Source organism: Cydia strobilella, chromosome 1 (assembly GCF_947568885.1).
Source record: "Cydia strobilella chromosome 1, ilCydStro3.1, whole genome shotgun sequence".
In the NCBI taxonomy this organism is placed as follows: domain Eukaryota; kingdom Metazoa; phylum Arthropoda; class Insecta; order Lepidoptera; family Tortricidae; genus Cydia; species Cydia strobilella.
Genome location: NC_086041.1, coordinates 14,183,208 through 14,198,290, shown reverse-complemented (window position 1 = coordinate 14,198,290; position 15,083 = coordinate 14,183,208). Strand labels below are relative to the sequence as shown.

At 36.3% G+C, this 15,083-nt stretch overlaps 1 protein-coding gene across 1 annotated transcript in view; it reads left to right on the top strand.

Annotated features, from left to right (window-relative positions):
• The window catches only part of LOC134741437 (homeobox protein Nkx-6.2), a 66,373-nt gene extending 51,675 nt beyond the window's left edge, over positions 1-14,698 (top strand). Inside the window, exon 3 of the mRNA XM_063674218.1 lies at positions 13,703-14,698. Within this exon, the coding sequence (XP_063530288.1) occupies positions 13,703-13,909 (207 nt within the window). The 3' untranslated portion in view covers positions 13,910-14,698. The remainder of the gene's footprint in view (positions 1-13,702) is intronic.
• Positions 14,699-15,083: the final 385 nt, after the last annotated feature.

The following is a 15,083-nucleotide window of genomic DNA, read 5'->3' as shown; positions in this document are numbered from 1 at the left end:
AAAGAGAATACTTTATAATAATAAACTTAGCTTGCTCAATTATCTCTGCATTGCTGACTAATTAATACACAAAGTAGTTTAGCATGAATGGCAACAACGATGTAACCAAATTAGGCGCCATATTATTAATAATTCTGCGTTAAAATATAAAAACATAAAAGTGCCGTTTTAATTACAATGACAACATTAGGTGTGTAATTTTCCCGCCACACCCAATACCAACATAACGGCGCGTCGCGCCATAAAGACGGGCTCGCACGCTAATTCCGAATTGATGAGTGGCTTACATGCTGATAAGGCGGGGGTGGGCACCCTTTAAAATTTCAAGATTGAAGATAACCAGTTTACATGTGCTGGCTTTATTTTACATATATTACGTGTGTGGAATTATTGAAGATTAAATGGCGTGTGTGTTTTATTTATAATAGGATGATCTGAGTGAGACTATTAATTGGGTTAGACTAAGTTTGTTTTTAAATCTGAGGCATAGTTTTATAAGATGCAATCATTAAGTATTTTTAGGTTTCTCCCAAAAGGTTTAGCTTTGGTTGAGGTGTTGAAATCTTAGTCTGTTACTGTTCGATAGCTTTATAGCTACTAACCCTACGGAATTCATATATTGTTTTATTATAAAAATATTAAACCTCCGGCTAACGAAAAATAAGCAGCAAAAGTTTGTCCTTGTCATCTGTAACAGAACTTGAATCAGAGCCAAAACTAATAACGGGCGAAATTTAAAAACTCCAAAATTAATAAGAAAAGGTAAAATCCATTAGTCATGTCGGAAAAAAAATTAAAAAACAAACTGCTATCAAAAATCTCAGCCGTTTCATTAACTCTGAGAAAAAAATGTCGCCCGAAGATAAAATTTTAAAGGTACTTTTTTTAATTAATAATAAGGGAGAGGTGAAGTAGGGAGAAAAATTAAATGTCAAAATTACAACAAGATTTGCTTTAATTATGTCCGTTAGGGAGCCGTGGGGTGTACACTAATTACATTTTCTTAATTTGCAAACTTCCTCTTGTTGCATTTGGACTTGTCCAGTGCTGCCGTCTCTCGTGACTTGTATTGGAAAAGTTTGTTTTTGACAAATTTTAATCGCTTTTGGCATTGTTCGTACCGTACCTATAAAAAATGTGGTTTACACTTTATAATTGCAATCTTAGTAGGTATATGTTTTGTATGGCGTACCCTACTGAACTAGGTATCGATTTATTTTAATTGCGATTTTACAGTTTTTATACCCAACTTACGTAATCAAGGCATCATTTCTTTTTGAATTACCTAGTTCAAGTAACTAAGACCCGACACATTCCACCTCTTTATTTTTGTTTCAATGAAAAACCGTCCTTAACTACACTCCTAAGATAATGCTAAATACTTCACATTAACATTTTTATATTCTCTTCACTGAAAAAAGGGGTTCACCCACCGGGGGGGTAAATTGTAGATAACTGAGTTTATCGCTTTAATATCTCTTCGTCTTTAAAAATTTGCTAATGAGTTTTTTTAATAACGCAATTTGGCTCTTCCCTAATCCTTCCCTTGATTTAGAGACGTCACTTCATCCCAGTTACGTTCGCCATAAACTTTTTTAGTTATTGTTTTAATTTTTCTCTCTACTCAAGTTAAGAGATAACATCACCTGTTATTTATTCCGTCTGTCTGTCTGTCACCAGGCTGTATCTCATGAACCGTGATAGCTAGCCAGCTGAAATTTTAGATGTTGTATATCTATTGCCGCTATAACAACAAATACTAAAAACTACGGAACCCTCGGTGGGCGAGTACGACTCGCACTTGTCCGGTTTTTTTAATGTTATGCAGGAGTTATGCACAAGATACTTTATCACTGGATGTAAAGCTCTCTAAAATGAACGGAACTTTGTATTACGATAATCAAGTTTCACTATTTACTTGTCCCGATATAATTAACCTTGATAATCGTGTTATTACCGATGTTCGTTCTCTAACTACAGTCTTCCTAACGCCTTGGTTGCGTTGCGTGGGAACCGGCCAAAGATCAATAAGTGATTAGGGCCAATCCGGCGCTTATTCTCCGATAATGGCCGAATATTAATTATTAATAAGAGTTACTGAAGCACGGATTATTGCATGATTCTTAAGAGCGGTGAATGCTGACTTAAGTCTGGCATTTATAACAAATAATCAGGACGTATTAACTTAGAAGACGCTTAGTTTTTATACTAAGGTTAAGCGCGGTAAGAAACGATGGTGCAAGAGAAGCACTTGTAGGGAAAATAAACAGAGATACCTAAAAAATATTAAAAAATGGTTTCTCTTGCTAAAAGCCAAATAAACTATGTTTATCTTACCCCACCTGGCCTTATTTAATATGACTATGTTTTATAGGAGAAGATCAGGTCATTTTTCAAAGCAGTCTGATTCTTTTACCATTGTATTGTTATTGTTGCTTAAATGGCGTTAAATATCTGTCTGATGCACCACCTATAGGTATAATATTTTATTCCATTTATAAATCATATCAAGTAGATTAAATCATAAGATATAAACTATCGTGAGTCATATTGATATTAAAATAATTCTGAATATGGTAGCACAACGCACTTGAAACATGTATGTCGCGCTAAATGTGACTACAGTACCTGAGTTAAGCCGTTATATTTTTATAATCATATCATAAGTAATTGGCCACAGACTCTTGACAGATGATTGTTGCAGCGACAGTTTATAAAGAAGAAAAGGTCTGTGCGCCGTCGGAGATCGTGTACACCTTTTCTTGTGGCTGTAACGTCCAATCGCAGCACGGCACTTCCTGCCACAAAGATCGCAGGTGAAGCGCGAATCTGTTGATGGTTCCTGTGAAGCCCGAAGCCTTTTCTGCTTTGATATTTGTTGTCCCTCTTCATTTAAAGCAATCTATGAATTTATGAATATTCCACGTTTGGCCAAACCGCGTCCATAAATATCCTAAAAATCTAAAAGGCCGCAAAGATACCATCCGAATGCACAGATTGGAAATTGCATTCCATTTCCATTCTACATCGGTATCCATTAGGCCGACGTTTCCATCGATCAAACGTTCCAATTTGTTCCTGGCCACAAATACTGAACGTTAAAAAAGAAAATAAGTCGTAGCTATATGGTCTGTGACTGTGACGTACTGTTTGTTTGTGGTTTTTGGTGGACTGTGAGAAATGGTCTACTATGGACTGATATTATGAAAACTGTTATGTAACGGCCGAACACCGACCAGTTTTTGAAACTTTGGGAATGTATATATATTTATGCCCTTGACTGTACACACATCATCCTACTGATGATTTCGCCAATGTCAAAAGTGTGCTCGTAACTAGAGCATGACGTTGTTCGGTAGGTAATGTTTAGTTATGTAGTTGCTTTTGATAATGTGATAGCTGGACTTTACAAATAGCCACGATGAATTGTCGGAATAAGGACGCGTTTCAAGACTAATTCTTCATTAGCTTCACATAGCCTTGGACTGGGACCCGGACACGGACCCGGACTCGGACCCGGACCCGGACCCGGACCCGGACCCGGACCCGGACCCGGACCCGGACCCGGACCCGGACCCGGACCCGGACCCGGACCCGGACCCAGACCCGGACCTGCTATCAGAGAAGTGGGTTAGGTTAGGTTAGAACTGCGACCCTTATAGAAATGAAATGCTACTAGAAAAACGTGACGAAATGGATTAGTTATACTATATCTTGTGATAAATTAAATACCAGCCAATAATTTATATGGCATATCACTGTTTTGAGTAGTCAGTTTTTTTCTATTAAAGATTATTCTACTGACAAGTGAGGTGTGTTTCAGTATACCTATACCTAAGTAACTTACTTCTGTGGGGGTTTGTCTTTTTAATGACTTCTACAACAACGAGAACTTAGTCGCGGGCAGTGTAGGTAATTAACATGTCATTTTCGTAATTAAGTTTTAGGATTTTTTCTACTTTTACGTACAAACTTAAAATGACGGATTTAATTAAAATGAACACGTGGAACCGTTAGACTCAAGACATTGCATTTGATTGTACATGTGTCATGAGGATCTTGCAGGATTATGCGACCGTGAAGACCGCGGAATTGTGTAACAAAATCCAAAAACTGCATTTCTTTCCCCATAACAAAATGTAAACAAAGGCAATCTCCACTTATCTAGGATAGACAAAACCCTTTCCAGTGTATCCGCACATCATTAGCGATCATTTGTCACTGCAGCACCCTTCCGCTAATGGTGCCGCTTAATGGCCTCGCTCGTACTTACATGTGTCGGATTGTAGCTGTGTTGGACCGCCTGATTTGGTTGCGCTTCATGTAGTCGCTAATAAAAATATGGTAATCTATAGGTTACTCAAAATATCTGAAGGTGCATTGTAATGACTTGATACTAATGATAGATTTGTTAATTGTAAGAATGATGACAGTGGTACTTACAGTTTAGCGTCCGTGTGGGGAGTAAGTAGTATTTTAGACTTAACTGAGAAGCGCATTTAGGATGTAGTTGCACAAAATGGACTTTACGTTATTTGTATTGTAGAGGTTTGGCAACGGATATACAGTGTAGTTTATTGATAATCGGCCACGAGAGCTCATAGTATTTTTTAATATTTTTAAAGTGAAACTTTTATTCTATCACCCCAATTTTTTTGGGCTGACATTAGCATGTCGCATTACATAATTCAGCATTAGTAAAATTCTACTTTATTTCTAGTACTTAGAGTTCATAGTCTATAAAATAAGCATACGACTTTTTGTTTTCGAACATCACGGATACAATACTTAATTCATTAAGGCTGATATTAGCTTGTAATTGCATACAAACTCTTAAGGACAGAAGACCTTATTAACCTTTAACACGGTAGGGCTTCTGTCAAATTCAAATAGAATCAGTCAAAATACATAAAGAATAATGGGTATGTAGTACGTACGTTAATATACCTATAATTCTAGTAGTTCAGTCTTTTGTCATTATTCTTTATATTTATCCAGAATATTCGATATTCTAAATGTGAAAGAACATTCGCTACTTAGATTCTTACTGTGAATGGCAAATTGGCAAATAGTCATCCTGGTAGTTGTAACCTAGCAACAGAACTGTTGTTTACTGTCAGACAAAAGTCATCCTTTTCTTTTGGGTGCTAGTACTAGTGTAAGACAAAGATAGTATGATCCTGTCTATGTTTGAAATAAGACAGTCCTTTGACAAACTATAGGTATGCCTGAAATTCTTCAGCTACAAGATGGACCCTAAACATGACATCATTACTCATGTGTTAATTTTAAAGAATTTCTGGAGCAAACGGAGCTACAGAGCGTAGCGTGGCGATATTATTAATGTAATGTGATACGTAATTATTTCAAAGAAAATGGATAAAGAGTCAGAAGCTGCAAGCGGTGGATTCAACCTACTTGGTACGCTCTTATTAGTTACCATCTTTTTATACCAAATTTAAAGCAATAAAAATGCTTACTTTATTACATTGTTTTTTTTTTTTTTCATTCCACTTTCTAAAAGGTTTTAACATAATATTTACTAAAATATATAATTTTTCGAAAAAAAAAACCGTTAAATGCCTATTACAGTCCGAAAAATAGTTTCACTTGCATCGTGGTTTCCTAAAAACACACAATTCATTTTTTTTATGTAAGTACTAATTCGGTTTCAATCAGGCGTAAAGGCCTTAATGGAAAGCGGATACTGTATTAGTTGGTTGAAAAACTTTATACGTATATCAGGATTTACTGTATTGATTGTTGCCATTACAGTTATCCATGCAAATCCTACATTGCAAATAAACAAACTGCATACTAAATTACCTATCCTTTAACTACTGTGAAACTCATAAAATTATAATTGTTCGAACTATAATTTAATTCAAGATAGACATAAAATTCTCCAGAATTGCTTATATGAGTATTATTATAGTGTGTAAAAGTGCAAAAGTGGCTGTTTTCCGCGTTCCCCGACGTTAGCATGCAGGGCACGCGTCGCAAACTACCTCACTGCGATGAAATGCTTGATTTATCCTGCCTATTGACACAACCAACGATTCGCCGGTATATGGAGAAATATTATATTTAAAACTCTAAGCTACTTACTGCAAAATACTCGCCAAAAATAAGCAAAACAATCAATTCAAGTGTAATGTTTCACAAATAGGTACACTGAACGCGTTTTGAAACCCTTATTCGTTAGGGTTGTCTACGTGCTAGGCGCTAGAACGTTTGTTATAAATCAGTTTATTAATTTGAATTTATGCCTATTGAATGCACTCGCGTAACAAAATAACAAAACATTCTCCTTATCATTCAAATTAATTGCTTGGAAAACAACATGGCGGACATGTTAAGACGTCTTTATTCGCCGACGCCACTGAAAGCGCATTATCTCTATCAAGCCATTACAGAGCTCTCTTGTGAAAAATAATAGATATTCACATAATTATCCCAACCCTCCTCTGGCACGTGAGATGGCGATATCACTGCATAGCATACGGCGAAGCGAGACGACCATATTACGTTTCGTGCGTCTTTAAGCACTTAAGTAATTGAATGCAGAGGGCTCGGGTAAGTTGGGGCATAAAGGAAGACTGGAAAATAATAATATAAGTAATAATGTTCGCGGCGCAGCGTGAAAGGGTCGCAAGTTATGGAGACTACTGTAGTCGTAAATATAATAATAAACATACGTCACGATGTTTGTTGGGCCAACATTGAGTTTATCCGAGTTTGTTATGAGCTGGGCGGTAACTGACACAAGTGACACATAAAACGTGGTTAACTTGAACCTGCAGGTATATTCTGAAGGTGTTTCAAAAATTACTTTTTAATACAGTTGCTCAAAAAGTGCTACTTTACGTAGCTGTTTAGCGTGCGGAAAGTTGGTTTTCGCGATCTAGTGCTTTTTACTTTCCAATTTTTTTAAATTTATACTTGTTCCAATTCATGACTACTTATTGATGAGTGTTAATATTAGTTTCCTTTAAACGTCGTAATCAACATAAAAACCTACTGTTAATGTAAGAATACGAAAATATACATATTTCATATTTTATTACTTACCTCATCATCATTATAACACGTCTATATTTTTATATATTGAATATTGAAAAACCGTTCTTAATAAGTTATCTGAATGGAACGGAGCGCCTGTCAAAGAAGAGGCGTTTTTTCTTTCTGCTTTAAGTTTCCAAAGGCAACATTCGATATTGTTTTTATAAATGTACGATACACAAATAATCGTAATTAACGATATTTGGGTAATAATAGTACAATGTTTTATATTTACAATTGTTTCTGTCTTATAGAACATGCATTTAAAATAAAACTTTCATTGATGTGGGTTCAATAATAATAACACCCAGCTAAAAAAACACCTCTTCATAATGTCAATGTCAATGTCAATGATGTCACGGAATTAATAATATAAAAGTTTCGAATTCCTTACTTGTTGTTTTTCTTATTTTTTCGCAACTGTATTAAAAAACGTCGTTCGATACACGTGCGGAAATGTCATTCTTCACTCGTCCCGAGTCTTATCTCGGTACTCGTGGAGTAATGACATTCTTTCCGCACTAGCATCGAAATGTACTGTTACAGTACATATGGTGCTACTTTTTTCGCACTAGTGCGTAAAAGAGCGCTTTTCGTGCATATGTCGAAAGTTTAAAGGGCCATATATGTACTGTAAAACGTTGTACGATACACGTGCGAATAGGTAATTCGCAACTCGTGTATTTAAAACACTCCCTGCGGTCGTGTTTTAATTTATCGCCACTCGTTTCGAATTTCCTGGTCCATGTCCATACATAATACATATGGTAATTGATCGTTCGATATTAATTATCATTAAATAAATGGTTTGATAATTTAACAATAAAATACCAAATATAGCTTTATTTAATTATTTTAAGTCATAAACCTTAAAATTCCATAAGAAACAATTGATTTTAGGGTTCCGTACCCAAAGGGTGAAAACGGGACCCTATTACTAAGACTCCGCTGTCCGTCTGTCCGTCTGTCCGTCTGTCACCAGGCTGTATCTCATGAACCGTGATAGCTAGACAGTTGAAATTTTCACAGATGATGTATTTATGTTGCCGCTATAACAACAAATACTAAAAACAGAATAATATACTCGTAAATATTTAAATGGGGCTCTCATACAACAAACGTGATTTTTTTGCTGTTTTTTCCGTGAAGGTACGGAACCCTTCGTACGCGAGTCCGACTCGCACTTGTTTTTTTATAATGATGTTGAATATAATTCTGAACAGTGAGTATTATATTCTTTGTTCTGAACGCACAAGTTGAGCGATGCAATTTCAAAACGCATCGTCAGAAATGTCAACATTGTCAAGTGTCAACATAAATCTTACTTACTTTAAAATTTCTCACCGACTCCGACTCACGTAAAAATACACAACTTCCTGATAGAGTTTTCTGTTATAATAGCGTAAAAAAACCGGCCAAGTGCGAGTCGGACTCGCGCACGAAGGGTTCCGTACCATTACGCAAAAAACGGCAAAAAAACACGTTTGTTGTATGGGAGCCCCCCCTTAAATATTCATTTTATTCTGTTTTTAGGGTTCCGTACCTCAAAAGGAAAAAACGGAACCCTTATAGGATCACTTGTGCGTCTGTCTGTCTGTGTCTGTCCGTCTGTCACAGCCTATTTTCTCCAAAACCTTTGGGGGGGGGGGGTAAATGAGAAAATTAAAAAACAAAGTTTGTCAAACTATATCAAATGCAAGAGCTCATTGTGACAATCTCAAATACACAAAATAGATCTTTACCTATAGATCACCGGAAAACCTATTAGAAATATGCAGTCAAGCGTGAGTCGGACTTAATTACTTAGTTTTTTAACCGACCCCGACGGGTTTTTTAAAGACATTTCGCATAAAAAATACATTGTTTAAATTGTGTAATGTACGGAACCCTTGAAACGCGAGTCCGACTCGCACTTGGCCGGTTTTAGTATTTGTTGTTATAGCGGCAACAGAAATACACCATCTGTGAAAATTTCAACTGTCTAGCTATCACGGTTCATGAAATATAGCCTGGTGACAGACAGACAGACGGACAGACGGACAGACAGACGGACAGCGGAGTCTTAGTAATAGGGTCCCGTTTTTACCCTTTGGGTACGGAACCCTAAAAATTAGTGATTCCAGTGATGAAGATGATCTAACGCCTGTGGATGTTGCACTTTCCTCGCTATAGTGAGGCGAAAAGTTTTGTGTTACACACGGGTGCAAATGTATTTTACCCGCGAGTGTGGAATTGAAACACGAGCAAGCGAAATGATTCTATAGTTGAACCACGGGCGAAGCGACCCTTGTATAACAAATAACTATTTCATCACACTCGCAAGTGTTGAATTGCACGCAGGCCTAGCGTTTTCCCTAGGTAGTTATAAAGTTTCTAGTATTATAATTAACAGTTTTTTATCTTTATACTTCATTTTTGTATCGCAAGTGTGATGAAAAACATTGTGTGTAACTCGGGGCGTAATAATATTCGTTTGCAATATTTGACTTACGCCCCCCATGTTGCACAATGTACTATTATTTAATTAAACTTCTTAAAGTCAGCCTTTAAATTTTTTTATTACCACGCCAGAATACAATACAAAGTAGTAGGTATTTTAAAAGGTAGAGTAGGCAAATATGTACCCAAACATACAAATACTTCTTTCTTTTACCAATCCCATCTTATGGCAGACATGTTTACAATGTAAACTACTAAATAGACACAAGACATAAACATGAAGTTTGTCGCATCAAGTTGGCAGTAAAAACAAATGACGCAATAATAATGCGACTAACTTACGATGTCTTGTTTTGTACGTTCCCATTTTTTTTATTGCTATTTTGTTGTGTTAGCTTTTTTTTTTAGGGTTCCGTACCCAAAGGGTAAAAACGTGACCCTATTACTAAGACTCCGCTGTCCGTCTGTCCGTCCGTCTGTCTGTCTGTCATGTGTATCTCATGAACCGTGATAGCTAGACAGTTGAAATTTTCACAGATGATGTATTTCTGTTGCCGCTAGAACATCAAATACTAAAAACAGAATAATATAAATATTTACATGGGGCTCCCATACAACAAACGTGATTTTTTTGCTGTTTTTTTCTGTAATGGTACGGAACCCTTATGCGCGAGTCCAACTCGCACTTGGCCGCTTTTTTCAATTCTGTTTAATAGCCTACATAGTTTCCTCTCGGTCGTTAAGTTGTATTTAGAAGGTATATGTATCATACAAAGTTGTATTTTTTTGTATATTTAAAAAGAAACACAAAATAGATATTTACCTTAGATATTTATTGCTCTATTCTTCAAGTAACTAATAGCGTAAGGTATACGCAGAAAAAAAATCGCAAATCGATCTACAGTTTAGGCGTGGCACACGTGACGCCTAGTCTGTTTTTTTATTCCGTAGACTAAAATGACGTTTCATGTATAAGACATGACATTTCTTAGTACCACATGAAATGTCATTTTAGTCTACCGAATAAAAAAACAGAATATAGAGGTCAAAACAAATTTTTTGACCCGCAGTTCTTAAAAAAAATCCCTTAGGAGGGGAGTGCGGAGTAATTTTTTTTGTATGGGATTTTATTTTCAGAAGCTTATCGTGTGTGGTATCATATGAAATGCCTTAGTTTCAAAATTATTGTCTAAATTGCTTTCTTGGAGTTAGATATGAAAATATCACGTATCATTTGTGGTTTATATTGTACAAAAAAGAAATCAGCCATATCGTATCTGGAGGAGCCCAATCTTGCGTTATGTTTTAAAAATTATTTTTGTTTTAATTAAAAAAAAATGGCTGAAATGTAATAATGTGGTATATTTTTAGAATCGCCTTAAAAAGCCCTTTCATAAAATACCACACACGATAGGTTTCTGAAAACAATTTTTTTCCCATACAAAAAAAAAGACAGCACTTAAGGGGGGTAAGGGATATTTTTTTAAACTGCTGGTCAAAAATTTTGTTTTGACCTCTAGTATGCGTGTGCCAAATGGCTAAGCTGTACATCGATTTGCGGTTTTTCTTTGAAATTGGGTTCGTATGGCTTCCACTATTTTTGCACGATTTTGGTCATAAATGGAAATATTAATATTAAAAAACGTCTAGGTATACCTAGACTTCTTTCATATTTTCGTAATCACATGCATATCGAATAATTTGTCACAAATAGGGAGTAGGTACCCCCGTTAGTACATACTTCGATGCTTAATCGAATATTGATTCCATATTTGTATTTTTTTTTTTGAAGATTTGGTTAATTTTATTGCTTGTAAAAATTGACATGTAAAAGTGCCCCTGTGGCCTATTTGCTGAATAAATGTTTGATGTTAATGTTTGGTTTTACAAGCCAATTTTAATGTAAAGTTGACGTCAAAATGATACCTAAATGATGTCACTTAGTTATCGTGCGTCTCGCTCGCACCATTATATGTAAAAGGACGGTTTTTACGTAAGTACGGGCAAGTACCTACGAGTACGAAATGCACAAAAACTAAATGACATCATTTAGATATCATTCTCATGTCAGTTTATGTACGTTCGAATTTGTCTGACAGTTGCCAAACAAGCCAAACATTCAGTAGATAATGAAAAAAAAGTACCGAATCGCTTGGCAATAATTTATTACTTAAACATCGCTCAAAATTCTTTTAGCACTAAACACTAACACTTTAACATGTCTGAAACAGGTCTGAAAGCATAAATCGAAACGTGCCAAAGACTTCTAAAAACTGCGATAAAAGAAATAAAGAAGTGTTTTAATGGGTTCACAGTGACCATAAAGCTTAAAAATCACACAAATATTTTTTTTTAATTCAATTTTTAATGAGGCTATAGAGTGCGAAACGAAGTTTTTATGGCACTATCGCAAGTTAAGTGTCTAATTAATGAACGGTATTTGATGTTCCAGTTGCGTTTGGTGTGCAATAGGTATAGGTATATTATCACTCTCTTCATTTTTGTCAAATGTAATTTTGATGGAAAATTAATATTTTTTTTATCACAATAGTAGTTCTTGATTCTAGACGATTTACAGCAGGTAAAGACAAGACAAGACAGAGCATTTATTTAATTACATAATATGGACCCTGCAAGGGCGCAGCAATCTTACAATTAAATACAAATACAAAACTTTAACAGCTTGGTAGCAAGCACAGTATTCTGCTAATTTAATGGCGGTTTAGGTTCATTGTCCTTGTTGCCAATCTTCCTCGTCTGTTTCACTCGTTGTCACTGTCAGAGATCTAACTAAATCCGAACAAAGTATCAAAATGTATAGACTTGGCACAGTAGGAATTACTAGTTTAAAAAAATAATCTTTACCTACATGAAACCCACTGGGGTTCACGCCGTTCACGCACCTTTATTCTAAGTGCTCTTTTTTGAAGTATAAAAGCCTTGTTCGTATCATAATCGTAAGTAGCTCCCCAGATTTTTTTACTATATCTAAGTTTTGAATCAACCAAGGCCTAATATACCGCCTTTAATTGGTCTGTCCCGAACCTCCATCGAACCGTCCGAACCTTTCATCGAATATTGAGGTGATACTTGATAATTTTGATATCACCTTAATATTCGATGAAAGGTAACTAAACTTCTCGATTATATCTTACAATCCAATTAAGATTTGACACCATTACAAAACATAATACCAGGACATAATAACGGTGGCATCTGCTTCAAAGTAAATCACCCAGCCCGGAATCGACAAGCATCCTTCTAATAATGAGAATGTATTTATGACCTAATTAAACTGCCGGCTGCCTCCCGGAACCTACAGAGCGGGACAGGTTTACTCTGATCTAAAGAAGAGAAAGAAGGATAGCACGGGGCCGACGCCAGTGATTAATGATTGTTATATGGCTGGTTAAGTACCGTGTAATTTGCAAAACGACCCTTAATTACCGTAGAACACGGCTACTATCTCCATCCTTATCGCGCTTGAGGCGTTTGGGTGGGCGCGAGGGAGGGCAGCGTAAGTTGCCGGTTCAACTTCAAAGGCGTTGTTTAATGAGGCATTATGATGTCGCTTGAGCAGATTAGGTTCACATGGCGCTGAAAATTTGTTTGCGCGCTCTTTATATTTGGCTTTCGGGAGGTAAACAGGGGCTTGAATTTAGTGGCGCATTACGGCGCCCGCTACACAAAGGTGTTTAAGTTTGTAACTAATGTTTGCTTTCATATTCACGTTAATCCCAAGATCGTGAATCTTGATATAGGTACCTAAATATGAGTAGAAGGACATAATACGAGTAGGCTTAAATCGACCGGGATATGGACCGTGATTACGTCTTCTAATCCGTGGTCAAACTCTGTGAAACTAGTGAAACTAGACTTGAATGAAATTAATCCGCGAATCTTTCCAAACTGTTATAATACGAGTACATATTTAGTAGCAACAACATACCTAGGTACCTATGTGTCAGACAGTACATCAAAATTACTGTTATCTCGCGATGTATTTCAAAATGGTCTTATAATGCCAGCAGTAGCAATCGAGCCGAAAGTCCATCGGAACATATTTAATATCTGTCCTCATCTTATTTGTAATTAATGACAATTACTACTAACTGTGATCAAGTTTAACATTAACTTACCTAATAGTAAAATAGTGTCTTAAAATAGAAACATACACTCATATTCACATTCTTGTCCACAGGTATGGTTTCAAAACAGAAGAACAAAATGGCGGAAAAAGCACGCGGCCGAAATGGCGACCGCCAAACGCAAACAAGAAGAGCTCGGCGACGAGTGCGACGACCAGGAGCCCCAGGACAACGACCCCTGCAGCGACGAGGACGAGGCCAAGCGGCCGCGCCTCGACCTCCACCACCCCATGCACCACCTGCCTCACCATCGTCAGTGATCGGTCCCGACAGGCGTCAAAGACTATGAACCCAACGCCTGTGCAAAATCTAGTGCTCCCACTGACATTTACAGACCACCCAGTGACGTTGGATGGTACTCCTTCCCCGAAGAAGGCCCTTGTGATCTCTCCAATTGGCAAGTCAAAATGAACAAGTTCGAACAGAGTATGGCGGAGAACGAGAGAGAGATAGCCACCAGCGAGGTGGATAGTGAACAAGGTGTGAGTGAAACGAACGATGATGCTCAGCCCATCAATTTTGCGTATTATCATTTTTAATGATATGTAGGATTTTATCCGTTGCTGGCACATGAAGATTACATATTTCTGTTCTTCATGAATAAGAGCGCGTTTATATATAAATGTAACATACATTATTTATGCCCTTTTTGCAAGTTTAATTGACAGGAGATACAAACGGTCTAAGACCAAAAAATGTAGTTTTATTTTAATATTTATTTTAAATTGGAAATAAGTGTGCTACATGTACAGCAACGTTAGAACTTTAAATTGAAGCTTGATCTTTAATGTTGTAAATAGCTAAATTTAAGTAGTCACGTGATAAAATAAGTATTTATTATAGTTAGATTTTACATGGTACTAAATGTATTTTGTGAGTAATTACTAATAATTGTATATTTTATGCTCCCGGTGCCAATTTTCCTATAAGTAGAAACATTTAGTATTAGTATGTATAAGACCTGTGTTTGTCTGAGACCTATTAATTGCGATATGTAGCAGAGTGGAGAATAAAAACGTCATTATGTACATCTGAAACGTACCTATGTTATATAAAAGTGACATGTGGTTATATAAAATGTAATTTATACAGGTAAGAAAGTTGGTTGATCATTAAAACAATTGCCATAAATAATAGGTACCACTCAACCATTACCCATAAATACGGATTTTTCAATTTAAGCAGTACCTTATGAAATGAATACAAATTCATCATATTGTCTTCGGTTACCGCAATAGTTACTATGAAAACGGATTATATCGCGTATATTGAATTTATAATACATCCCGACGTTTCGAACCCTTTACAGCGATCGTGGTCAACGGGTGACTGAGGAAACGGGTTAAAGTTTATAGTTTAATATGGTACGTCTACGTACATTATTTTTGTATGTGGGTATTTTTGCACATTGTAGCTTTTACTCAGTGACACGTT